The sequence below is a fragment of the Brachyistius frenatus genome, unplaced genomic scaffold (genome assembly GCF_029030835.1).
Source record: "Brachyistius frenatus isolate BFR_SWC_R1_liver_20210118 unplaced genomic scaffold, ASM2903083v1 Contig_11, whole genome shotgun sequence".
NCBI classification, from domain to species: domain Eukaryota; kingdom Metazoa; phylum Chordata; class Actinopteri; family Embiotocidae; genus Brachyistius; species Brachyistius frenatus.
Window position 1 is genome coordinate 5,861,134 of NW_027210610.1, and position 26,301 is coordinate 5,887,434.

The 26,301-nt window shown below is 41.0% G+C and overlaps 1 protein-coding gene across 2 annotated transcripts in view; it reads right to left on the minus strand.

Annotated features, from left to right (window-relative positions):
• LOC138617075 (voltage-gated delayed rectifier potassium channel KCNH4-like) overlaps positions 1-26,301 on the minus strand; it is a 37,428-nt gene that overhangs the window by 10,738 nt on the left and 389 nt on the right. The window contains exons 2-11 of one of the 2 annotated variants that reach the window (XM_069691744.1): positions 15,547-15,780; positions 13,335-13,466; positions 12,694-12,821; positions 5,415-5,655; positions 4,159-4,316; positions 3,547-3,748; positions 2,312-2,506; positions 1,549-1,748; positions 1,003-1,252; positions 700-914 (exon numbers count right to left, since the gene is read on the minus strand). In XM_069691744.1, coding sequence (XP_069547845.1) covers positions 700-914; positions 1,003-1,252; positions 1,549-1,748; positions 2,312-2,506; positions 3,547-3,748; positions 4,159-4,316; positions 5,415-5,655; positions 12,694-12,821; positions 13,335-13,466; positions 15,547-15,780 — 1,955 coding nt within the window. Of the gene's footprint in view, positions 1-699; positions 915-1,002; positions 1,253-1,548; positions 1,749-2,311; positions 2,507-3,546; positions 3,749-4,158; positions 4,317-5,414; positions 5,656-12,693; positions 12,828-13,334; positions 13,467-15,546; positions 15,781-26,301 lie in introns of both variants that reach the window. The other variant, XM_069691743.1, reaches the window with a different exon arrangement.

A 26,301-nucleotide genomic window follows, 5' to 3' on the forward strand; every position in this document is an offset into this window, starting at 1 on the left:
TAAAGCACAGTACTGAGAGGAGATCGGTGTCTGGGTGTAATGCCATCCTGCCGGGCTCTGGGGTGGTAGCAGTGAAGTGATATGGCTGCTTGACAGTGGGATGCACACATGGTAATTGATGTGACAATCAAGCCACAAACAGCCCTTTGGTTGTTGTGCTAAAACAAGTGTCAGAGAGAGAAACAGAGCCACCTTGGGGGGAAACTAATGTGTTGTTTAGTGTGTCCTATAGTCTATTCCAGTGTCACACAAATGTAGGATGAGAAAGTGAGTTTAAAGCTAAGATCCAATTTACAACATAAAAATCTACAATATCTAATTCCATTCCATACCACATGTTCGATCTGTCATGCAATAGAGTATTCACGTGTAAGCATCTTTTTTCTGCATCATATTCTGTAAAAAAAAAGTTTTCATATACTGTACACCGATATCGATCTGTTACAGGCGAATATCGGCCGATAAAATCAGCTGGCTAATATATAGGTCGTGTTCTAGTAAAAATAAATGTGTCATATGAGAAAACTATTGTATTACATGAAACATAAGGTGTGAGAAAGGGTTTTATCCCTTTGGACGAAAAAAGTAAATGCCTATTTCTTCACTCACTATTATTTTAACTAGCATACAGGTAGGAGAGGAAAACACGATAAATTGAATCCCCACCAGCTCTCTGAGTGTTGAGTGTGTATTTAATACCTCATCCTGGCTGCCCTCACGCAGGTTATACGTGAGGTTGTTGGGGATGTCTGAGGTGAACACGCTGGCGTATTCAGGATAGAGTTCCAGCACCTCTTTGAGGCCACGCAGACTGATATACTGGAGATCACAGTAGGTGAGCGCCTTCACATCAGCATTGGTCTTGATCACCTGGTCTGTTTCAGGCAGATCAGACCCGATTAAGTCACCTTTTCCTAAAATCAAATACATTAAAACTAAAGTTAGTACATTAAAAACCATAAACATGATGGTAAAAAAATTAAAGGTGACTACAATACAGACCTAATATAGCCAGCACCATGCTGTCTTTCAGCACTTCAAGAGAACCGGAGCACACAAAGTAGTTGGCATGCAGTGCATCACCCTGACGGATCAGATACTCCCCAGGGACACAGAAGGAGGTTTTTATATGAAGGGAGAGTGAGCGCAGACAGCCACGACTGGCTCCCTTAAAGACCGGCAGCTGGAGAATGTCCTTATTCAGATGCATGGCGATGTCGGCCCGCAGCTCATCAGGGAAGTCGTGCAGGAGCTGGAGATGTGTGACAGATGTAATGAGGTGTGACACTGATTGGTAATTAGGGAATGGACTCTGTTGCCCCCAGTTACCCTCTTTTGAATTTCAATAGGATATCAATTGACAGTGCACAGGCAGCCATGTGTTGCGCAAAATCATAAACAATTACAGCTTGAAAGGGCTGGGAAATAGATTATACAACAGATTTCATTGTTTAATAGCCAACAAAACATTGCCTTGAAGTTTCATGAGGGCAGACAGCACCGAGTACAAAGGTATTACATGACAGCAGCAGTGAAAGGGACTCCTACCTCGTTGGCATCTATACCGTTGTTGACAGACCATGTGGTCTGGAAGTACTCCAGCATGCGTTGTTTAAGCTGCTGGGGCAGACTGTGGACACGGATGAAGTCCTTCAGGTCCTTCATACGTGTGTGGTAGAGAGAGCGGCGGGAGTACATGCGCTGTATGATGGCCGTCACGTTACCAAAGACCAGGGCGTGCATCAATGCTGTGTGAGAGACAGAAACAAAGAGCATAAAAGACAGTAATGATAATATAAAGACTGAATATGTAAAAATGGGTTAAACAATACAATCTGACATTTTCTTCTGAAGGCTGTTACTATTATTTGAACCTTGTTAAATTGCATCAAAGACAAAAATGTACCTTTTAAAGTGGCTTTTACTTTTCATTCCATTTAAACACCTGTCATACTTTAATATAAGATATAATTTTATACGGATCACTACCCAGTTATTCACACCAGTCTCTGTTTATTTGCTTATTGATCCACACAGGGGCCACAATAAATTACAGCTTTGTTTTCATCACTCTTCTGACAAGCTGTAATAAAAACCACAGTAATTATTTTCTGGGTTGTTGCATCAATAATTGCCACCTTAGCTAAAATAATCTGTTTTTAGGAGATGAAGATGGCAGCAAGCTGTGCCTTAAAGGCCAGCCAAACCATTCAACCCACTTCCTGATGAATTTCTTTGTAGCGGCATGCCAAACAGAAGCACTGATATGCCAGGACGACGGAGGGAGAACGTATCCTGGTGTCAGACGTACCGCCGATGAGCATGGTGCAGATGGAGAAGATCTTCTCAGAATCGGTGTTGGCACAGACATTGCCGAAGCCCACACTGGTCAGGCTGCTGAGGGTGAAGTAGAGGGCAGCGATGTAGGAGCTGCGCACTGTCGGGCCGCCCACTGTGTTGTTAATGTAAGGCGTATCCAGACGTTTGCCCAGCTCATGTAGCCACCCTGAAAGAGGAGGAAGGGAGAAAAAGTTCTGGTTCTTGTTGTGTCTATTTGTCTTGTCAGCGCAGAACCATAGGGGGCAGTGGCGATGTCTCGTCTTGGAGAAACAAAAGTGTGTTTGGGGTCTGCATGTGTGTGTTTGTGTGTCTCAGGAGTTGTCAGCAGGCTGGCATGTTGGTGCAGGACATGACAGTTTTAGATTGGTTCCCTCCAGGGATAAATAAGATATATAAGATAAATAAGGTCTTAATTAGCAGGTATGACCTACAGGCAAAAGCATGCATAATCCTGCAGTAACACACATTTAGAAACACAAACAACACACGTTTCATGGCTGACTGGACTGGATGTTTAATTTTTCTGCACCCAACAGTATGCTATCATTTTGTAGATGCTGTCTATGGCTGTTAAAATCCTATAAAGTCTGTTAATCTAATAGAAACCTAAACGTGTTTATATTCTTTGCTCTGACACGGACAGCTGTATAATATATATATGATATATAATAAGACAAGTTCTCAGATATATCTGAGATCATTTAAAGAGTATAAAAGCCTGTTTATTTTTGATAATGGGTTATTATCGGTCTCTTTTCTGAAACAGTGACAGAGAAGACGGTAATTTTTTATATCAGCTTTTGAACTGGTTTCAGACAGTTCTAATTAGAGCAGCAGTGTTTGTTCACCACCAACTCACCACAGAACAGAGCTAGACACCTTAATAGGTGAGCCAGCACTATTTATAGCTCAGAGGGGACAAAACAAATGTCTAGTGGCTGTGCAGTTGATGGTCTTTGTTGGAAATTGTGCAGGAAACAAATGACCTATTGTAACTGAATCAAGTCTGCATAGGCTGCGTCTAAGTTACGAAAAGAGTGGTTTAATATAATATTTTCTCATGAGAAGGAGCATGAAGTACAATGAAAAAAATATGACAGTGAAAATCAGTTCAAACTTCATTCATCCTTTACAGAGAAAGGAATCATTATTCGTCCTTGCTGGATAAAACACCAAACCTGACTTATATAAATCAACCAGACTCACCGATGTCCCAGGTGTTGTTGGTCTGCATCTCCGTGCGTCCTATCATGTACCAGATGCAAGCCATCCAGTGTGCCAACAGGGCAAACACAGACATGAGTAAGGTCAGCACCATGGCACTGTACTGAGAGTAGCGGTCCAGCTTCTGCAGCAGACGAAGGAGGCGCAGCAGACGGACAGTCTTAAACAGGTGGACCAAAGAGGTCTGAACAGGAAAGAGGAAAATATGGAGGGCAGAGTAACAGAGGAAAAGAGAGAAAGTCATTGCATCCACCTTTTTATATCTAAAAACATACATTTCACTACTAATATACACAGCTGATATGCAGCTTTATAGCTGCACAAAGCTGGATATCCCAGCTTGGAAAAGCAGCTACTTATTGAAATACAAATACATATGTTGTGTAAAATTCACAATTGAAGGTGTACCTGTCATACAGGTATGCTGTGGAAAACCAGGTACTGTGTTTTCAAAGGCAACGTATCTCTGAGTAAACTGGTGTATATGTAGTATATTAAGACAAGTCATCAGGTCATGTGAATACTCACAGAGGGCAATGGAAGAAAAACAAAAAAAAGACAAGGCTGAGTTTATTAATGTGCAGTTGTACTCACCACAGTGATATTGAAGAGATAAAGCAGGTCAATAGGCAGGGCAGCCACCAGGTCCACAAAGAACCAAGTAGTGGCGTAGTGAATGCAGATAGCTCGTGCTTCATACACCACCTGGCCTGACTGGCTCACATAGGTGGTGCGAAAGTTCAGGATAATGTCTGCAAATACAAATAATATGATAATAAAAAAATATTTTTCCCAATGATTTAAAGACATTTCAGGGCAAATTGGTGTTTATTTGGATAATCCAGTCATATGCTGCACTATACTCAATATTTCTACATTATGTTAAAGGAAAAGTAAATAAGAAGCTAAAACTATAGACCAACCGATGGGAGAGGAAAAAAAAACAGCAGGAATATATTATAGTTTTAATGCTTCTATGTGGGTCGGGGAGTGTGCCAGACAGATCATCAACATGTCTGAATGTGACATGTTGTGATACACGTGAGTCCATTGTAGCAAAACCTCCTCTGAAATCCAATCTGTTGATATTAGCTGAGGTGATGGCTCAATACTCAAAACAAATTCCAGGTATGAGAAGTTAAAAGAAGGTAAGAAGGTATTCTAAAGTAAATTAGGAAAAGATTAGTGTTCACATGCATAAAAAAACAAAAATCATCAAATCTAAAAACTAATTATTTATAATATACTTGATACTATACTTAATTAATATAACATATTCCCTAAGAGTTTTCTGCAAACACGCTTCATTTTAAGTGTCTTAATATGCAACAATAATTAATGTGGCTTCAAAAGAGAAATGTGAATTACAATAGTAACCAAGTAAATGAGCTGTCAGAAACACAAGGCTCTTTGTGCCATACAGAGGGCTCAGCAATCTGACATAAAACCTTTGCTCATCTACACTTTGGGAGCATGTTGAAGTTCAGTCAACTCAATTCCTCCCTTGGCTGCTTTCCTTTGGAGGTTTATGGACAAGGAGGAGCCCCTCAAGAGAGACCCAGGCCATCCTAAGGGGACTCTAAAGTCCAGGTTGCCTGGAAGGAAGGGAAGCAACTAGGGAAAAGGATGCCTAAGTTGTTCTTGTTTCCATGTTGCCAAGGGTGGCAAAAAAAAAAATGGATAGACGTTGGAGGAAAATCTTACGTCACCACATAAAAAAATATGTTTAAAACCCCACAATATTATTGTTATTTATCTATATTACATATAAACTACATATCAACACAAATCTGTGCCTGACCCACAAAAAAATAAACGTATCTTTCGAAGTGACTTCTTTCAAAACTCACCAATGATAAAAAGCAATTCCACTGCGATGTCACTGATGAATGTGGAGCGGGCAGCTGTGACGATGTCATCGTGTGACGTGAAGCTGATGCTGTAGGGCACGGTGACGGCCACGTAGAAGGTAGCCAGCAGGATGAGCCAGTCCCAGAGGGCCTTTGACACGCTGTAGTGAAGCAGGATGAAGCGTGACTTGTGCACTGCTGCCACTTTGTACTCGGGTATCGAAGGCTTGTCGACCATGCTCTGTGTGAGAACAGGTAAAGTGTTGAGAGTCAGAAACAACCTTTAATATCTCTGCTGAAAAGGACAATAGCGTTAAAGTCTAAAAATAACATTCTCTTGAATTTTAAGCTGATAGATGCTGTATACAAAACACACAAAGTACACTAGAGAAGCTGCATAAATGAATAACTTGATAACCAGATGGTCACGAGGTGGAGTGCTCTGAAAATATATAATAATCAGATGGACATTGCAGTGCCTAAATTTTGCAGAAACAGACTAAATAAATGTCAACAGCCTCTCGTGCACTGATCGCTGTTTATTCTCCATGTTAGGCAACTCAAGTGAAACAAATATGGTAATGCTGCTGGTTATCTCGTCTTGACAGCCTGCTATAGACAGTGATAAGTCTTTGCAATGGCTGTGCAATGTGTGAGATGAAACTGTGGTCAGTGAGGGGGAAACTTATTACCTACAATGAATTTCACACATGACTTGACTTCACCTCTCTAAATGCCTGTAGTATTTTAAGTCTCAGGTGCCGGTTGTGCTATAATAAGGAGACAATAGGAATCTCAACATTGGCCATCCAGTGAAATGTATGCTTATTCATTACACTCCTCTCATTTATTTTTATTGAGAAAATCCAATTGGAAAAAGTATGAATTGGAATGGATTTGATCGTGAGTCCATTCGTGACATAATGAGTCTGCAGCTCTCCAAATGGGGCCGTGCACTCACCACATAATGGCTTTAACCACATTTATGAGAAAGGAGGAGAAAGCTATTACCTTTGACAGTGGTGAGAGGGAAACAGGGAGGAGAGATAAATGAGCAGTAATCCATCTAAAAACAACGTGGACACTTCACAAACAAGTGAGCCCAGAATCAAGAGTCTCATTAATGAAGTCTTAACCTGAGATTTCCCTGAATGGGCTTTGAAGCTGCCCGTTTGAAACTCGACTGCCTCCGTTTCAACCTTTTCTTGAGCTTCCAAAAGTAGAGAAATTCGAGAGATAACACAGGAAAGGAAGGATTTTCACATTGTTCCCAGTGAAACAACTTTCAAATGTCGATTGATTATTGCTGTTTGACACTGGTCAGTGGGTTTTCATGGTTTCTGGTCATTTATAACCACAGTGGAAAATCCAGAAGAAAACCTTGGTGACTATCATCATCAGCTGTGGGCACTTTAATGACAGTCCAAGCAATGTCAGCAAAGGCTGGACTGTTTTTTTTTTTTCTTTCTTTCTTTTTTAATTTGCCTTACATCAGAGGTCGTGACGCCCACCCGACCTTCGGCACTCGAGGCGGCCAGCCGAACGCATCCGGATGATTAGAAAAGAAAAGCTTAGCACTGCTGTCACACAGCTACAGCTAGTCCTCACACTTCGTTAACTCAAGTTGTAGCCAAGAGCTCACTGTCCGAACTACACCTCCCAGTATGCTTTGGGCTTTGCTGTTGATAAAAGACAGTCCTTGATTTGGATGGAAGATCCACATGGTGTACCATGTGAGTCAAGCAGCAACCACTCCCCCCGCGCCCTCAAGTGCAAAGTCTAGAGAAGAAGTGAACAAACTTTTCAGAACCACTTCCCACTGCAGATTCCAACAATTTTTTTCATTGAAACTAAATTCCGTGATTTAACCTTGCAACACCTTCAGAAAGGCTAAATAACAACAACATAAAGCTGCCGTTTCAAAATCAAAGAATCATTTACATGTGTTGCTAGAAGTGGCGCCACTCAGAGGCTCAACCACCGACTCGTCCTCAGCACTGCAAGGTTTGTCTGACCTGTCAAGTGCAGCGTTGTCACGTGCCGCATTGTCACGTGCCACCCGACTGTTTTTGTGGATCTTGTAGCTGTTTCAAACATTTCATAAACAGGCCTGTCGTTACACTTAAAATATTTACAAAGTTACTTCTAAAATGTAGAAGTGCATGAATTCTGCCTATATTTGGCCTCAGCAACATCCCTCTTTAGTGTCCATCAGGAGTCTGCAAACATAGAGAAGCTCCACTTTACTTGGTTCTGCTTTCCCATGTGAATATACAAGAACAAAATACTGTGGGCCATAGAGAAACTCTGAAAATATATTTGAATTCAGCATAAAAAAAAAAATACACGAGAGGTTTGTTTTTCTTTTTAGCTTTGGACAAAATCTTCTGTTGACCAGCATAATAAGAAAAAAATAACATAGCTGAGGGAGAAAAACAATGTGAACGCTCAGTTCATGGACACAAACTACACACTCTTGTGTTTCATAGTCAGCCAAAGAAGTATCTTTTAGCACAAGTTAAAACGCATCTCGACTGCACTGCTTTTTTTCCTCTTTATGTAAAACGAGGTAATAGTGGTGTGCCCCTGGGGAAATGGAGGAGCACAAAATCATGTCAGAGTTACTTTGTCAGCGTGCTTCGGCGTGGTTACAATGGCTGAGACACTCACGGGTTGACAGCATCAATAAACAACAACTCAGCTGCGGTGATTTGGTAAGGAGCCTTCAGAGAAAGAAAAAAACACGTTTCTGAGGAGGAGATGTCGTGTGCGGTAGATCACACAATAAGTGTTCATCTATTTCCATTTGTGACTCAACCGTGTACAATACAGTTTAAGCTCTGTTTTTATTCATATTTTCTCTTTTGTTGAGCAGCAGTAACAAAGTAATTTCCCCGCTTGTGTGATTCAGATTCATCAGGTGTGTGACCTGCACAGTCCAAAACAAAGGCATGCAAAGATTTCCATTTCTAAACTGTGTATTTCAAATTACTGACACTTTAAGCAGCTACTTCCTACCACTTCTTCTTCTGTTTATGTTTTTATGGCTCTGGTCCTACTTAGAGATCTATAAGTGTGTCTATATGTTGTCAATCAAAGGCATACAGTCGCTCCCCTCTTTCCTTTCTCGCCTGGCTGGCCACTGGGCCACAAATAGCTCGGTGTGGAGGCAGACAACCTCATTGTTAGCTAACTGCTGTTGAGACACAGACAACGAAGATGGAAAATAGAATAAGAAAAATATATTAATTGTGGTGGATTGTTTACTTTAGTGAAAGTAGCAACACTACAATGTGAAAATATTCGATACTACATAACTCTGCGAGTAAAAGTCCTGCAAGATATTAAAAGTATCATCAGAAATAAAGTATCAAGAGTAAAAGTACTCATTATGCAGAAAGATCTTGGTTATTGACAATGCTGCATTATTTCCCTTACAGAAAAAACATGTTTCCCAGGTTTTCTACATGGGGCACATGTGATCACATGTGTGGGAAAATATGTGGAATCTACACGGGCTTCACACATTACACCATGACAATGTTCCAAAACCAGGTTTCTCATGGGCAAAACATATGGTTTCACATTTGCACAATCACATGCATGTATATGTTACATGTGAAATTCATATGATTTTTCTGTTGCGGTGTAAGAAGAGGAGTAAAAAGAACAGTGTCTCCCTCGAAACTACAGCTCAGTAACAGTATGAATTTACGGAAAGGAAGTCCTCGGGTTAATTGTGAGTACTTTAAAATTGTCTTTATGGCACACTAAATTAAACGCTTGGATTTTAGTTCAATGTTTGGGCTGCAATAGCAAAGAAAAAGGAAGCAGACAAGATCATTTATGTTGAAGAAAATGGGGAAGGAGTGACAGCGCAAAGAGACAGCATGATCCAGAGGGATGAAGCCAAAAAGAGATGGGGTTAGAGTGACAGATGGAGAGGGAGAGACGACGTAGTAAACGCAGCAGATAGAAGCAGAGAGAATAATGGAGAGATAAACTGGAGGGAAGATGAGAGATAAAGAGACAGGACTTAGCTGAGCGTCAAAGCTGCTGGTATTTTCTGTCAGTTTTCTTAAATAAAAACCAAGTTAATGAATTCCACTTAGTTGGATAATTTTCCTGCAGGGATAGTACCACACAACAGTGGGTATAGTGATTTTGGAGACAGTGATTGTGATCATGCTGTTTACTGGTCTGTTGATGTTGTTACTTTTCATACCTGCCTACTTTCTCTTTCCTAAAATGGGATTTTCTTTTATGTCAAATCGTGAGTTATTGATTGTTTCCCTGTAACTGTTCTGTCCCCTGTGAAGATGCTCTTGGCACGGTCTGCCGAGAAAAAGAAAGCCTCAGAGGGATTTGATGAAACACTAAAAAATGGTTATTCTGGTGGTAGAGGAGGATCGGGGCAACAATGGAGTTTAGGGAAAAGTGTGAAACTGCAGAAGTGTATGTGTGTGTGTGAAAAGGAGAGGGGTTGACAGCACATTAACTCAGCTCAATTTCATATTCCATCTTGCATTTTGCGTGTGAGTGAAAGAAAAGTGGTGTAAAAATACAGTCTCATGCTGCGAGTGCTGACAGAAAGTCTGAATGGTGAATACTGTGCCTCTATTTCTGAGTGTGTTGATGTTTTGTGGATGTTTTCCTTGCTCTCTGCAGAGGGCGAGCCATCATTTGCGGTCTGTATGGATTAATGTGTGAATGTTTCTTTGAAAGTGCGTGTGTGCGTGCGTGCGCGTGTGCGTGCGTGCGCGTGTGCGTGTGTGTGTGTGTGTGTGTGTGTGTGTGTGTGTGTGTGTGTGTGTGTGTGTGTGCACTTTGAGAACAGATGTGTGTACGGTCTGTCTGCGCCTGCATGGTGTCAGTGAATACTGCCATCTGTAAATAGGTGGGATTGTGAAGCAGGGCAGCAGGAGGCTCAGCAGACAGGGGGGAGGTGCAGCACGCTGATTCACACGAAGCACCTGCAGGTCGGGTCTGAAAGCAGCAGCTTTTGATTCCGGGAGTGTTAACAGGATGCAGGTCAGCTGCATACAGCAGAGGATTTAGCACTTCCTTTTCAGAAAAACCTTGTGACTGCACTTATGGTGCTTTTTTTTTATTTGAAGTGAGCGCAAACATGCTTATTTTAGAAACCACAAGGTGACCTCTTCTAACTGCTTGTTTTGTCTGACAAACACCTTAAGACCCAAAGTAATCTATGTTACAACTGCATAATGACAATTAAAAGCAGCAAATCTTCACATTTAAAAAAAGACTATGATCGACATGGCTGGATTAAATTATTTAAACAAGCAAGTTATCAGAATTGATGGTAAATCAGTCTACGTCTCGATTCATCAACTCTAGTGTCTCCACAGCAAGATGTAAATGTCATGTCTTTTGGGTCCATAAAATATAGTGTATAGATAACTTTATTTTAGAATTGTTGAATTTCTGTCTGTAATGTTGTTCACGTGCCTTGAAATAACTTGTGTTGTAATTTGGTGCTATATAAATTGAATTGAAATTAAATCAAATCACTTCCTGTACAGAGAAATCAAAAATTTCACGTGCAAAAACTAATGTGATCACTTGTGACCATATGTGATTGTGCATATGTGAAATATGTATTTTGCCCATGGGAAACATGTGGTTTAACACGTGTTTCATGTGGAAAACATGGGAAACTCATGTGTTTTTTCTGGAAGGGTTCTTTTATTCATTCTTGATATAAGAAAAATATATGTTATTATGACTTTCTCACCTTCTTCTTTTCTTTTTCTGTCTGTTCGAAATTGTTATGAGTCTTTAATATATCTGGGGTTGGACATCAGATTTGAGCAGTCGCGGGAAAATGACAGCATGTTTGAATAATAAGAGTGAAGTTCCCAAAAGGAAATGTTCACATCAGATTCTCATTACACTTTTGCAGGATTTAGCACAACATGTATGAATACTGAAGGAGCTCAACATTCAGTGTCAGACAAGGGGCATACCATTAAAATGGTAGAGGCACTTAGAAAAATAGTGCTATTCACTAGTAGAGCGACTAAAATGTCACTGGACTACTCAGTTTCTCTGCTAAAATGAATAAGTGCTTCATGCACTTAATAGGTGAATGAATCTCTCTAAAAACACACACCAGCCTGTTTCTGTTTTTCGCTTGTCATTCTCAAACGCTATCTTCCTGAATTGGTCGCATACACGTCTCACAGGTTTTCAACCTTTTTTTGAAAAGGTTGTTTACCCCTGAAAAGTTCTGCAATGCTCGTAGCCCCTAGAGATGAAACCACACGTTGTGAAGGACAGGTTTGAGAGCAGACTCGGTTGGTAACTGAGCCTTTGCGGGGGGAAGGAGCGGGATTATCTTGAAATGATGCTCCGCCTGGGAAAAATTGCTCCCATTTGTATCTGAGGGCAACACTGGAGCTTGTTTTCATGAATATAATTGCTTGGAGTGAGGCACGACTTTTTTATTCAGGGCCTTTGTTATGCAGAAATACGACAAGTGGAAACGAAACAGACCACAGCTACAGCTTGTTTCACAGACACATGAACACACTCGACAGACAGATGAAGGCAGTTGCACGAGCAAAATAATACACTTCTCTGATAAGGGCTGACAAATATTTGAAATCCATGTGGCATAAGCCGCTCTCATCCTACTCCACACCTTATACAATGAGTTATTTTCATATACCAGTACATGATAGTGGAGCAGCAGCCTTATTTGAACCCAAGAGTAAAGGTAATTTATGGGAACATGCTGTTGACATAATGACCTTTAACCCTGAGCTCCTACAGGTGAGGTGTTGGCATGTCCACACAGTAGAAAAAAAGGTGATGATGACGATGGAGCCAACTTCCTCTTATGACCAATAACACCTCACCTGTGCCTCCAAGCAACCTCCGCTCTCAGGGTGACTTTGCTATTTTTCCATTTAAATCCAGCAAACAACTATGTGGATGGAAAATAAATGCTCCATAAGCAAGTTTAGGATCATTGAGGAGTTTTAAAACAGCAAAGCCAAGCGAGGACTTTTTTTTTTTTTTTTTTTTAATCGAGAAAAGCCACACTCTGGAAATCTGGGTCAAGACTTTCTCATATTGTCTTCCTAAAAACTCATCTTTTAGATGTCAACATTAATAATTTAAACTCTGGATTGAGGGTGCCACATGTCTGAGTAGTTATTGACTGTTTATTTTTGTAGAGATCATTTCAGGGAACACAAAAAAAAAAAAAAATACATCACAACCAATCAGGTATGCGTAGTAAAGGTATGCTCACTCTGCTGAGTTTGACCTCTCTTTTGCCTCCTCTGGAGAACTGGCTGGTCAGATGGTACAACATGGTGCGCCCGCGCCTCCGGGCCTCACTGAAGTGAGAACTGTTCTTCCTCCTCTGCCTCTTGTCATCTGAAACTGACACAATCACTCAGATCAGCGCCTGTCAATTAGATCACAATAAATTTGGTGGGAGAATGTTGTGTAATTGTATGTAATGCCTGAAGGTTCAGAATTTAAGCCGAATACATTTTCCTGTTTTAGTGACACAAGTAAGACCGAAAAAAAAAGAAGAAAAAAAACACAACCACTGACATGTACTTGACTTTCATTGGATGCATTATAACAAAACGACAGTCTGTTACCCCTGGCATAGTGCTTAATATTTGTGACAGTCTGTGTTCAGGTTCCACCTGAAGACACGCCGCTGCCCAAATCAAACTCCCCGTTGGAAAACATTGTCTGAGTGCAGTGAACGAATGCCAGCCCAAAACAGAACTGCCTGCTCGGATGTGACAGTGATGAACACGAGCGCACAGAGAAAATGAAAGCAGGGTGCTGGAGGATGGCCAGCTCGTAAATCATGTTCAAAGTAAGCAAATAATGGGAGGGTGTGCGTGTGTGAAAAGAGGGCTTGTAGCTTACCGTCCTTCTTGCTATTGTGGTGGGCCTTTCCGTAGGTGTCGGTGATGTCCTTGAATGAGAAGAGGTAGAGAACCATTTCGCCCTTCTCATTCTTTATGGGCACGATGTCTAAAAGACACCAGAAGGCCACGCCTAGAACAAAACCAGAAATGTTCATTTCGTGCTGTTTTCTTTTCCTCCTAATATGAAGATTTAAGGCAGATCGCCGAGAGATATATCCAGTGTGAATGCACGGGGAGGCCATTTACAAATATTTGAATGGGGGAGCATAGTTTTAAAATTGGGTGGCATTTGAAAAGCCGTTGTTCTTGTCGGTAATAAACATTATTAACAGTTATGGTGTTTATTCAGTGCAACAAATGACTTTGACACGAGCCATAGGAGAGGCATCCACCTCTTTTATATAGAAAGAAAACATGCAGGTTGAAAAACGTCAATAGTCCTTTTTCACGTTTTTGTGGTCATTTTGTGTTCATCTCTTGAGTTGTATATTTTTATTTTTGTTTCTTTGTGGTTGTGTTGTCTTCTCTGGGTGTTTTGTGTCTGTTTGCGCTTCTTTTGATGCTCATGGTGTGTCGTTACGGTTCACTTTGGTCATTTTCCATCTTATTATCGTCTTTTTGCATCTCTTTTGAACGTTTTGTGTCTCTTTGGTCATGTATTTGTCCTTGTGTGGGGTTTTTTTGCATCACGTTGTGGTTGATTTCTGATGTTTTTATTATAATAAGAAATCTTATAAATTCCAAACTGCCACAAAAATAGATCCTGGGTCATCTTAGTCCTGGGGCCGTCAAATGGCAATCCGATTCCAGCAGGAGGTCATGCCACCCCTGGCCACCCCTCTGGCCTCGCCCCTGTGAATGTTTCTCTTCAATGCCCGTTTTTCATGCCAAGCACTGTGATTTCACACATCATGTCAACTTTCGCCATGTCTGAACCGTGGATGCTTGTCAAGTACAGAACAGCCTGTCTAAAAATATACCTCAAATTAGATGTGGATCATGTTCTGGAGGATCGTGCACAAAGATAAAGAGCAAGTCAGGGGGTTGGATGTAACAAGTCAGGCAGGAGAGGAGACCTCACCATAACCCAGAATGCTCATTAGCAACTGCAGAAACCGCACTCTGCTACCAAACACACGTTTCACATCTCCTATAGTGTCCCTGATGTGCTTGTGTGTGTTTGGAAAACACAAGAAAAGAGTGGAATAAATCAGTGTAGATGGTGGTGTTTTAAAACAATGTGAGGAAAGCTATTTGTGTGTGTTCGTATTTGCAAGCAGCACAAACTAAAGATTACTGTGTTTGCTTAATGACAGACTTCATCATTAATGAACATCTGCCACTGAGAGTCTAGCTTTCATGGCTCCTTTAAATTATTTTTGGGCATATTAAAAATAACTCGTGCTTACTCCTTGTTGGTCCTAGTGGTATTCCCTTACTAGCAGTTACTCTACTGTGGAAAAACAAGAAGATTAGAAGTAAATGCATATAGCTACAGTACACATTTGGTAATCCATCAGCATAATTAACGGTTGACACACTCTGAGGCTGCAGGTTTTGGGTCTTTGTTGAAAGAACATAATCCTGTGTGTCAATCAGAGAGGCTTAAACAGTGTTACATGTTCTACTCTCATGCACATGTTTTCAGACCGATACTTTGCCACAGGGATTAGCCAGAAGTTCGTAATGAAGTAGTTAAATTAAGTATGTAGTCAGTATGTGCTGTACTTTTTCCTGCATTAAGAAAGTATGATTAGCTTGCATGTTTGGGTTAAACACCTTGCAGCACCTTTTGTAATTACAGTGAATAAATCACAAATATCAATTATCTGCTGATTCTCACTTTCATCTATTCAGATTTTTTTGTGTCAATAATAATTAACACTGAGTACTCTTCAACAAAGCATGTATTGCACTAATGAACTGTTGTGTATAAAATTCTGACATAATAATTCAACCAGAATATTTAGTTCGCATCTAAAATAGGAGCAAAAAAAGAACTCAGACTTTAAATGTCATCTCCAAAATGTGAGAAAACTTTGATCAGACTGCTGATAACAATCGAATAAACGAGTTGAATAAACTACACAGACAATGAAAGAAATGTTAACTGCCCCACAACCTTTTGGATTTTAAAAGGAGCAGACTATGTGCTGGGACCTGCATGTTATGAATAAACATCCTTTCCCTCCTCTTTGCTATGCACCCACCGTTCTTCTTGTAGAAGTGGACCTCGGCCTGGTACTCCTCTCGGCCCTCCAGAGCTTTCTCCATCTGCTGGGCCACATGCTCGCTGGTGTCGGCCCCATACAGGAAGTGGCAGCTGCAGTTCTTCTGCATGACCTCAGTCCTCGTGAAGCCCGTCAGTTCACAGAAGCCGTCTGAGCAGTAGACGATGGGGTAGCCGCGGTGGCCCTGGGCATTACCCAATAGGAAATTACTGTCTGCGAGGGGGACAAGAAATGGAGAAAAAAAAAAAAGGTGTTTGATTTTTTTTTTTTACACACTTTTGAGAAAAGAAAAACTGTGTGAGCACCAGTAACAAGTAAAGAGAGGTCGGTTGCATCATGCTGTAATCTGACGTTTGGTAAATAATCTGTTATTTGCACTAGAATCAAAGCCTTTTTAGCTTTTTGAACTTATGTCAAATCTTTTCAAAGTTTCCAATTTCAAAGCAGACACGAATCAAACTTTGGTGAGGACTCAAACTCGGGCTAAATTAATTTCCCCAGGCCATCACCCTCAGATCTCTTATGCTGCTGCTGGTCATCAGGATTGCTGTGGGCAGTTGAAAGAATTTACGTCCCAAGCTGCAGGCGGTAAGATATAAAACAGCTGACTGGGCTATGACGAGAGCACAAAGGTTCGTGATTGATTTGCCCACAAGTCTAGGCTCACTTAATTGGATGACGTGAACCCAGATAGGACTTGAACCGTGACTTTAAAAAAAAAAAAAACTGACAGGATTGTAGAGCAGTGCAGGAAAATGAGCCGGCGGTATACAAATATAAACGTGAAATATGAGCGATAGAAATGAGGCGCAAGCTTAAGATGATCTTAAGCCACACTCCATTTCATCTCCACAGAGTAATGTGATTGCTTTAGTTCCTTCATCTGTTCTTTGCATTTTTATGTCGAGGTAGTGATATCGTGCTGTGTTTATAAAACTGTGGGTGGGAAAATGTAATGCATCTCTGTAAACTGACAGACATCCAGAGGAGCCGGATGTCTAAGTGTAAAATATAAAATCTAGTGTGCAGGCTTTTACATGTGGATCATATGATGCGGGTATTGCACTCGACTCGCTGTTCATTCAGCACTGAAACAGCTTCGTTTTCCCTCTTTTCTGACACTGCTTCCAGCACCACGGCCAGCTCCTCTTCACTCTGTGCTGTTTTCTTGCTGTATCTCGTTTAGTTGTATCTGCGGGAAACAAACACGCACATCACCAGCTCTCTGTTCTGGGATCGCAGTATCTCCAGGCTGCAGCGCTCACAGATTCTACATTTGTTCTGCGTACTACATGTATTCATCTTGGAGACGGGCAGAGTTTGACGTCACGTGTCGTCTCGATTGCTAGAAGCATGTGACCTTGATGAGCTACAGCAGGCTTCTTGCTGCTGTGTGGCTTCATTGTTAGACAAACATTTTGGCACTTGGCAAACACTCTGTCTCCCAGAATAACACGCGGAAAGAGCTTTGGAATACAACAGATTGTAACCCATGCCTGTTGATCTCCGTAGCATTTTAAAATACAACACTCAGTAGAGCTAAAAAGAGATCAAAATTCACATTATTTGGTGAAAAATAACTAAATAACAGCCTGCAGCTCGATGAGTTACCAGATACAGTAACTGCTTCATAATAGATTTGCAGAGGCGCAAGTAACTGAAAGACTGTGATCCTGTAACTCTCATTGTTTGGGTTTAATTTATAATTTTCCTATTTCAAAAGTTTTGACGTAAATTGAAGATTTATTTTTCACTTTTTGCCATTTGTTCAACCTTTCCTGCTTTTTTACTAAGTATGAATCTTAATTCAAATATAATGCCATCAGCCTGTTAAAAATCGAAGGCTATTGGTTATTGTTACAATCACCGTGATAAAGATCATCAAAATAATTAGTGCCTGGGGGTGTAATTTTCATCTTAAACATAAAAAATGCCATCATGTTGTTTTATCAAACTACAATTTAGCTCTATTTATGGCAGAAGTAAATAATGGGCTACAGCTACCCTTGGTTTGACAATAACTGTAAAGATGGATTAAAGGGCTCCACGCTTATCCATGCATTGGATTAGGTGTAGTTACATTTTTACAGTAATAATTCTGAAGGTTTTCATTGAACTCACTTTCGCCAAATGAGGTAACACAATAGGGACTGAGCCTGTGGCCCACTGATCAAAGCCCTTACAATGTCTGTGGGGACGTTCCTGGGAAAAATCAAAAGCGGTTGACGATGCGTTTTCCACAAGCGAGCGGGGGATCTGACTCGATCTGAATGGGAACCCGACGATACTATGCCCCGCCCACCTGTAGCGGAAACCTGACTGCACCATAGGCCTGTCAGTCAAACAGACATGCCTCCAAAAATAAAGCTTTTTGATGCCTAATATCTAATTAATGACTGATATGAAGGAGTGACTTAAGTGAATAACATCTCTAAGACTTTTGGAAAATTTGTATTGACTTTTTATTGAATGACAAAATTTTAATGGGAGTCTATGGAGCCAGAGCCCTTTTGAAGCTAACCCCTACTGGTCCACGGTGTTATTGCAGTTTAAGGCACTTCCGCACCGGCCTCATTTTTCAGACCCGCAAGATCCGTCCACTTATAAATATGTCTGCTATTTTTGTGACGCAGTTTCCATCACCCAGCAGTGGTTTTTTGCACCAGGGGGGGAACGTGGCGCTAATGCAGCAGTCTCGCTCTTCAATGGCCAACTGATTTACGTCACGTAGGCGACACTGTTCGGATCCATTATCGCCAGCAGTTCTGTGAAAGGGAACAACATTAACATCTTCGTGATTATAACTGGGGATCAAACTTTACTGTAAAATGATTTACTTCTCTCTGCTGCTTAATTCAAAACATCAAACTCCAGATTTTCTAAATGCCAAGCAGCGAGGCAACACAGACAGGCAGACCGCTCCTGATTCCACAGAGAGGAAGCCTAAGAAGGAGGAGTATTAAACAGCTGCTCCTGCGCTTTCCACAATCTAGTTCTTTAATTGCCCAGACTAAGCAGAAAGCAGTCTATAGGGGACGTCTTTTCTGAGCGGTGACAACCTTTCTTGGGTGTGCAGTGAGCAGCAACTAAACTGTCACGGTGGAATTATAGAAAGAGACAGGCATTAGTCTGATCCATCAACAGGCAGAGGAGGTTTTATGCTATGGCTTGTTACTGTTCCCCAGACTTCAACAAGGAAATGTAATATTTGTTCTGTAGTCTGCTGCAGAGATTTGTGAGCGTGCCTTTGTTGCAGAGACATAACTGTTAATTTGTATTATATGTGGAGCTTTTTAGCAATTCAACTCTGAAGACGAAGTGCTGTGAAACTCTGCATCTTCCCTTTCACAAACTAAAAAGGACCAAGATGTGCTGAGGAAGCTGTGATCACCTATCCTGTTGGAATAAAAATAAAAAAATTAAAAAAAAAATTAAAAAAAAAACAAAACTGTCCTCTTTTTCCATGTTCTATAAATTCCTAACATCCAAACTCAGTGAGCCAGCAAGTGTTGGAGGGCAACCACATTCATCCCTGGTTTATGTAATGTTAATTTAAGAATAGGCACATCTCTACTCAGCATCCTTAAATAGGTCCTTTAGGTGGGTCAAGGGCATGTGTAGTCATAAATCACTCTGTAAGGATGTACTGAAACCAATGAGCCGCAAAGGAAAAACTTTCATGCTGTGTTAGCTGCTTTACAGCGCGGATTAGGTTAGTCACTGAAGTTATCAGCACGATAAGCAGAACTTGTATTCAAGCTGGGACATCTGAAAGTCCAAGGTTTTCTTCAAATTCATCAAATCATGTGGAGTATAGCTTTTAGTTTGAGTCAAATTTAATCGAGGGAACATTTTGGATCATATTTCTGGCAAGAGTTAGATGAGGAAATACACACTGCCGTCATGCTGTACAGTAAATATGAGGTTATGTTCATCAGATGATTATCTTATTTTAGCATAAAGACTGATACCGCAGGTTATGTCCTGGACATGTAGATGATACAAATATTTTAAAGAAATATCGTAAGTTCATGTAAGACAACAGAAATATGTATTTAATTATTCTAGAAAGCGGATTTTAATTATTGCTAAAATGATTTTTTTTAATATATATATATATGCTGTACAATATACAGGGCTCACATATGGGCTAATTGAGATTTCTAATTGTTCTGCTTGTTTGTTTTTTGTTTGAATCTATTAAAGTAATGTTTTCATGTTCGACAATTTATCGAAGAATAACCCAGTTGGATTTAAAACATTTTTAATCCAACAAGCAATCCAGTGTAGTTTATAAACAGTTTGTGTGTGTGTGTGTGTGTGCGTGTGCGTGTGCGTGTGTGTGTGTGTGTGTGACTGTGACAATGCCTCAATTCTTAGGCTCTAATCCTCACAGGGATATTGCTTCGAGTGGCCGCTCAGCTGCACCAGCTTCCTTAATTACACATCTGTGCTGACTCGCTACAGCTGTAATCTGACATGATGGCGCTACATGCTACGGCTAACAACAAGCAGCCCTTGTCGTGTCCATGTCATACAAGTTCCCTTCTGCGTACGAAAGGCAGATGAGGCCCGTGAGGCTCGGCCATTTCCTCAGCAGCCAATTACCACCTATAGTATGGAATTGCATATTGCGGCAGACGGGTGAGGGGGCATGCGGGAGCGGACTCGCAGGGAAAAGGGGCATTGATCTGGCAAAGAGGCAAGAAGGAATATCCTCAATCACATGTAAAATGTCATATTAATAAGACCATTTTCCACACTTCTGAAAGACACACGTACAAGACAACATCTAGACCAGAAAAACTCCTATTTTTAGCTCGTTTTTGACACAAAAAAAAAGTATCTGCGTCGTTTTGATCTGTATTCTGCAAAAGGTAAAAAGAACTGCAGATATGGAGCACCTTCATCCCGAGAACGGTGCAAAGTGCTTCACACCTACTCACGCCGAAATTCACCCACTGATGGAGGCAGAGCTGCCGTGTGAGGTCCAGACCTGCACATTAGAAGCAGATTTATTTCAGGGTTTTGCTCAAGAACACCAACATGCACCAGGTACCTGGGGATTCAACCACCAACCTTACGATTACGGAACAATCACAGTATCATCGGAGGACTTTGCCTATTCCAAATGCATGGGTCAAACTTAGCCATCTGTGAAACTCAATACCACTAGCTTCAAAAGAGGCAGCAAAGGATGCAGCAACAAAAGAGCCCCAGCTATCCTTCGGCTTCTGTCGGCAGTGTTTAGGTCTCTGCAGCTGCCTATTAAGACCTGTTCATCAGCGGGGTAACAATGAGCTCCAATAAGGTTCAATCTGACAGTCCTTTCTGTCTCCCCTTTGGTTCTTTGGTTGCCTCTAAACAGAAAAGTGTTTCGGGAGAAAATAAACCCGGTTCTTATCTTTGCCTGCAGCTGCCCTGTGGTTACGCTGCCCCGCAGGGCGAGTGCTGCTGTCAATGTGAAAACGCTGCTGGGGAGGTCGTGTAAAGGAGCTGGGGGAGGTGGAGATGGTTGCAAAGGACAGGCATGTGTGTTGTAACACCCAACACACACACACACACACACACACACACACACACACACACACACACACACACACACACAGCACAGGGTTTGTGCCAGTCAGCTTGTTGCCTGTGGGACAATAAACATCGGCCATGCTGATGTGCCCCGGTGCAAAATACAACTATGCACTGCAACCTGACCCTGACCTTTGACCTCTGAGGATTTCCCTTCGTAGATCAAAGGACGATCGTCACAAATAGAGAAACATACACACTGTGAAATCAACAGATACGAAGCACCTGAGCCCAGGCACTTGAATACACACACACACACACACACACACACACACACACACACACACACACACACACACACACACACACACACACACACACACACACATACACATACACACTTCCTCAGGGGAAACATGAATGCTGACATCGCTATGAGCCAAATACTGTGCTGTGTGTATCAAAGGTTATTGACTTAACCTGTTCAGACCTTTTGATTACAGTGGGGAGAGAATATAGGCTTCAGATGCATAATTTTCTCAGTCCTGGAAATGTTAAATTAACATCAACTTAAATTTGCTCTCGGTTTTATAAATGTCATTCTCAAGGTCAAGAACAGTGCAATCGATATTTAGTGTATGAACAGGAACAAAATCTCGATCACAGTCACAAACTGGACAAAGTACCCTGGAAACCCCTAAAAATATGAAAATGTGGAGCATGAAGCTGCACAATTTATAATTATCGCGAGACAGATTTAATGTTTTTCAAAATGAAATAATGTCTTATTTGGCACATCGGAGTATACAGATAATTATGTTTTCACAAAGGCACAGTGTGGACCTGTTTTGCATAATCAGAGTTATTACAGGAGCCTGCGGAAACATAATGAGGAAATAATTGTCTGATGTGAATTGCACTTATTACACAGGGCAGTCGAGGTGAGGACAAAGCTGCAGTGACATAAATTGAAATATTTTTTTTGGACAAATGAGAAATAAATATTATACGTGGCCATTTAGTTGTTGAGGAAAATGTTAAATTTGTGTTAGTGGCAAAAGTATGTGTATCTCTGGGATTAGTTGGTAATTTGAGGGTAAAATTACAGTCAGTTTTCGATCAATGGGATTATAATCGGGTCAGAGCGGGTACGCTGTTTTAGCTAAAGAACACAGGTCTATCAAAGACTGAGCTTAACCTCACACGGTTGTTTTAAGCGTATAATGGCACAAACAAAGGAGATTTCTGGACCTCTGGAAAAGACCTGTTGCTCATTAGGCTGGAAAAGGTTACAAAATCTTCTCCACAGAGTTTGGACTCCACCTCTCCACAATCAGACACGTTGTGTTCGAATGGTAGAAGTTCAAGACCATTGCTGCCCTCCCCAGGAGTGTTTGACCAGCAAAGAAGGAAGTACAGAGTAAATTCTAAGCAACTTAAGGCCCGTCTTACATTGGCTACTGTCAATGTTCAGGAGTCCAAAATCAGGAGAACAGCAATGGTCTGCATGGCAGGGTTGCAAGGAGAAAGCCACTGCTCTCCAAAAAGAACATTCCTGCCTGTCTGCAGTTTGCTTCGTAGAAAAGCCAGATGGCTGTTGAACAAGTTGTGCACAAGACGATCAACCAAAGAATGGTTAAAGAAGATATTTTTTTTCTGAGAGGTCAAGTCGAAGTCCTGACTTTAATCCAATAGAAATGTTGTGAAAGGACCTTAAGCCAGCTGTTCCCCTGTTAAGACGCGCCGACATCTCTGAATTGAAGCTGTTCTCTACAGAGGAATAGACTACAAATGCTCCAAGCTGATGTGAAGGACTGATCAAACTTACCAGAAAGCTTTAGTTGCAATCATTGCCTGTAAATGTCTTCGCATTTTGGGGGTCAGATTTAGGGAAAAGGTAGCATACAAATGTCTGATATAGTGTTAATAACTTCAAATGGCAACAAATTGGTTTTATGAACTGTCAAAAATGAACGATGGTACTCTTGGAGACAGGGACGTGCAGATCATGTTGCCTACATAAGTAATGTGCTGCTGTAATTATTGTTAAAAGCAGTCTCATCAGTTGGAGTGACACATCAGATAAAAGTTGTGACTTCTTGGCTGCTTAGTCAGCAGCTGCCTTTTGTTTTGCTGCTCTAAGAGCACTTTTTTAAAATACATGTTGTGCAATTGTTAAAATACAGTGTTTGGTCTACAGTATGAACATAGGTGTATGTATATTTCGTCATGATAAGATAAAATGCAAGTTAGTCAGTGTATCCAGATTTATAGGTAAAGTCATCAAATCTTGATTAGGAGTTTGACTTCGTATGGAATATTGAACACAGACAGTAATGATTTTCAGCCTCCCAAAATTAATTTATCTTTTTAAAACTGCAAAATCATACCTGACAGGAACCTGTTTTTTTTTTTTTTAGCTTTTAACTCAAGCTGAGAGGCACATTACCATCTGCAAGGGACAGGCACTTAACCGTCATGTTCCACAGAGTGTTTTTCTGTAGCCTGACACTTCAGATTTATTCAACACATCTGGACAACTTGCAGTTTTAAAGAAGGTTTAACAAAGTATTTAAAAGGGCCCCTCCGGACATGTTTTAAATACTCCTGATGATGATTTAACACAAGGAGGTCGATCGCTTTTCTTTAATTCCGCAAATCATGCTCGTGTGGAAAACGTACATCTTCAGAACATGAATGTGGAAACAGTCAATCTACATTATTCTGGTCAGTGAAGTTCAAACATTCAAGTAAAGTAAAAAGAAGCAAAAACACGACAAACACTTTAACAAATACTGTACCTGCAGCCAAACTGGAAAAATGGAAAACTACTTGTAGCAGGTTGCACGCAGTTTGAGGTGAAGGGAGTGTAGCTGCGTGACCCACGATGCCTCTTGCTTTAAGATGAGCCTCGCTGAAACAAGAGACCAGCTGCTTTCTAAACGTCCTTGATTGGAAAGCGAGTTCAAATGTTTTCTCTATAGTGGGCCATCTTTTTCTCAAAGACCAAAGTGTTGAAGCATCCTCCATGCCAAGTGGCGGGACCCTGTCACCCGGGCAACAGGAAGGAAGCTATTTTGAGCTGTAGGCACTATACCATTCCTCTGGGAGCCACAGCCTTATGGTGGCTCTGAGATTGGCTGGGAAATGGCAAAAACTGGCATGTAGTCGTAAAAACGCGTGTGCTGCTGCAGCCAACACGTTGTTTGTTGTTTTAAATTTACACTACTGTATTATTTAGTCACAAAAATGCAGCAGAAAGAACAAACACTCTGCTATGAAGTGATTTCTATGATTGCTAAAAATATTGAATAGTTTGCGTATATCTGCTGCAGTGCTGCAATTCAGTGCTGTAGGACTGAAATACCTAAAAGAGAATGAGTCCAGTGACACTTCAGCACTCTAAAGAGCACAACATGTTTGTAGATATAAAAAAAGAAGAAGCTTGAAGCAACATTTTTGTTGTTGTTGTTTGTTTTTTTTGCATTTGAAGCCACTGATAAATGAATATCGCTATTATTCTCTAAGAAAGATGGTGTTACACATTAGAAAAGGCACCGAGCCCAGAAGTGTTTTATCTTCTCTTGCACTACGAAGTCAGAGAGGAGGTTAAACCAGAGAGCAACACTCTGGAGTCGGTGGGGAGTCTGTGTTTGGCTCAAGGACTCTTCAGCAGGGCCAGGAGTAGAAAAAGTATTCAGGTCCTTCATTAAAGTAAAAGTACTAATACCACACTGTGTACTCCAACACAACTAAAAGTCCTGCATTCAAAACCTTACTTAAGTCAATGTATAATCAGCAACATGTAGTTAAAGTATGAAAAGTAAATGCCTCCTGTCAGTGATTTACTACAATATACGATGTTTTGTCATAATATTACTGTTGCATTAATGTGCATTTCACTGCTGTAGTTATTTAAGGTTGTGCTTTATATACTGTCGGGTATTTTAATTTACACTAATGCATCATATTCTGTGAGATCATTATATGTTTGTAGCGTAACTTTGAAAAAGTCAACATGCTCAAAATAACAGTCCTGTTTTCAGCTTTAAGTGGATTAAAAAAAAAAAAAAATTGTTCAATTAGCTTCAGAAATAAAACAAAAAAAATGTGCCTCAACTCTTACAGGAACATTTAAACATTCTGCTTATCAGAAAAGTTCAAATTCCAAATGACCAAAATTTGGAGATACATTGTTTTCATTGGCCACAAAGAGTATTGCATTCTGGATAACCTTTAACTAAAGCTGTCATACAAATGTAGGGGAGTAAAAAGTAAAGATTTGCCTCTGAGGAGTAGTGGAGTAGAACTATAAAGTTGCATAAAATGAAAATCCTCAAGTGAAGTACCTTGAATGTATACTTAAGTACAGTACTTAAGTAAATTTACTACGTGACATCACACCACTGAGCAGGGCAGATGCAACATGGAAGCAATGACCCCTGGTCTTCCAGCTGAACTATACAGTATCCACATCCTCTCTAGATTCAGCGCGTCTCATCGCAAAATGTGTATTTTCAACTGTTAATGTTTAGCTACGAGAACAGTTCCCGATGAGGAATGTGTCAGGGTGCTTTACGATCTCAAGATCTCTATCACCTCATTACGACGTCTACTTCTCAAGTCAAAGCTATGATTGCATCCCCTACATATCAGTTACACAGCAGCGTCACCCATTTTCACTGTGTTTATTTCCCCAGGTGGAACTGAGACCCGGCTCCTGGAATCACTGCGAGTCAGCCGCTCACTCAGGCGGCTGCAACTCGCAGAGGGAGGACCGGCTGAATCGACAAGCAAACAAACACAGACATCCCAGCGGCATTTGTTTACAACGGGCCACGGCCTCCCCTGAGGGGGCGCAAGGTACAAAACAAGAGACACAGGCCTAATGGCTGCACTTCCAAGCTGAATGAGTGAAACAAATGTGAATGATTTGAGAAGGTCGATTTTATGCTCGTGTCTCTCTGTATAAGTGCAAACAAACTTTTCTCCTGCTTTGTTCAGGCAGTGTTGCGATGTTTGTGGTGGCCTGAAAATGGGTGGAACTTGGTCATAGTCAAGTTAAAGCAGACGATGGACAGAAATTCACCTTTGATTCAGGCAGCGGTCTGAAAACAGAGCAGGCTGCAAGTCCTGTGATGACAGCTCTTCACTAATTTATTGACTTTGTGCGTACATTTCCCACATAAGATACAGTAAAGAGCTGATACG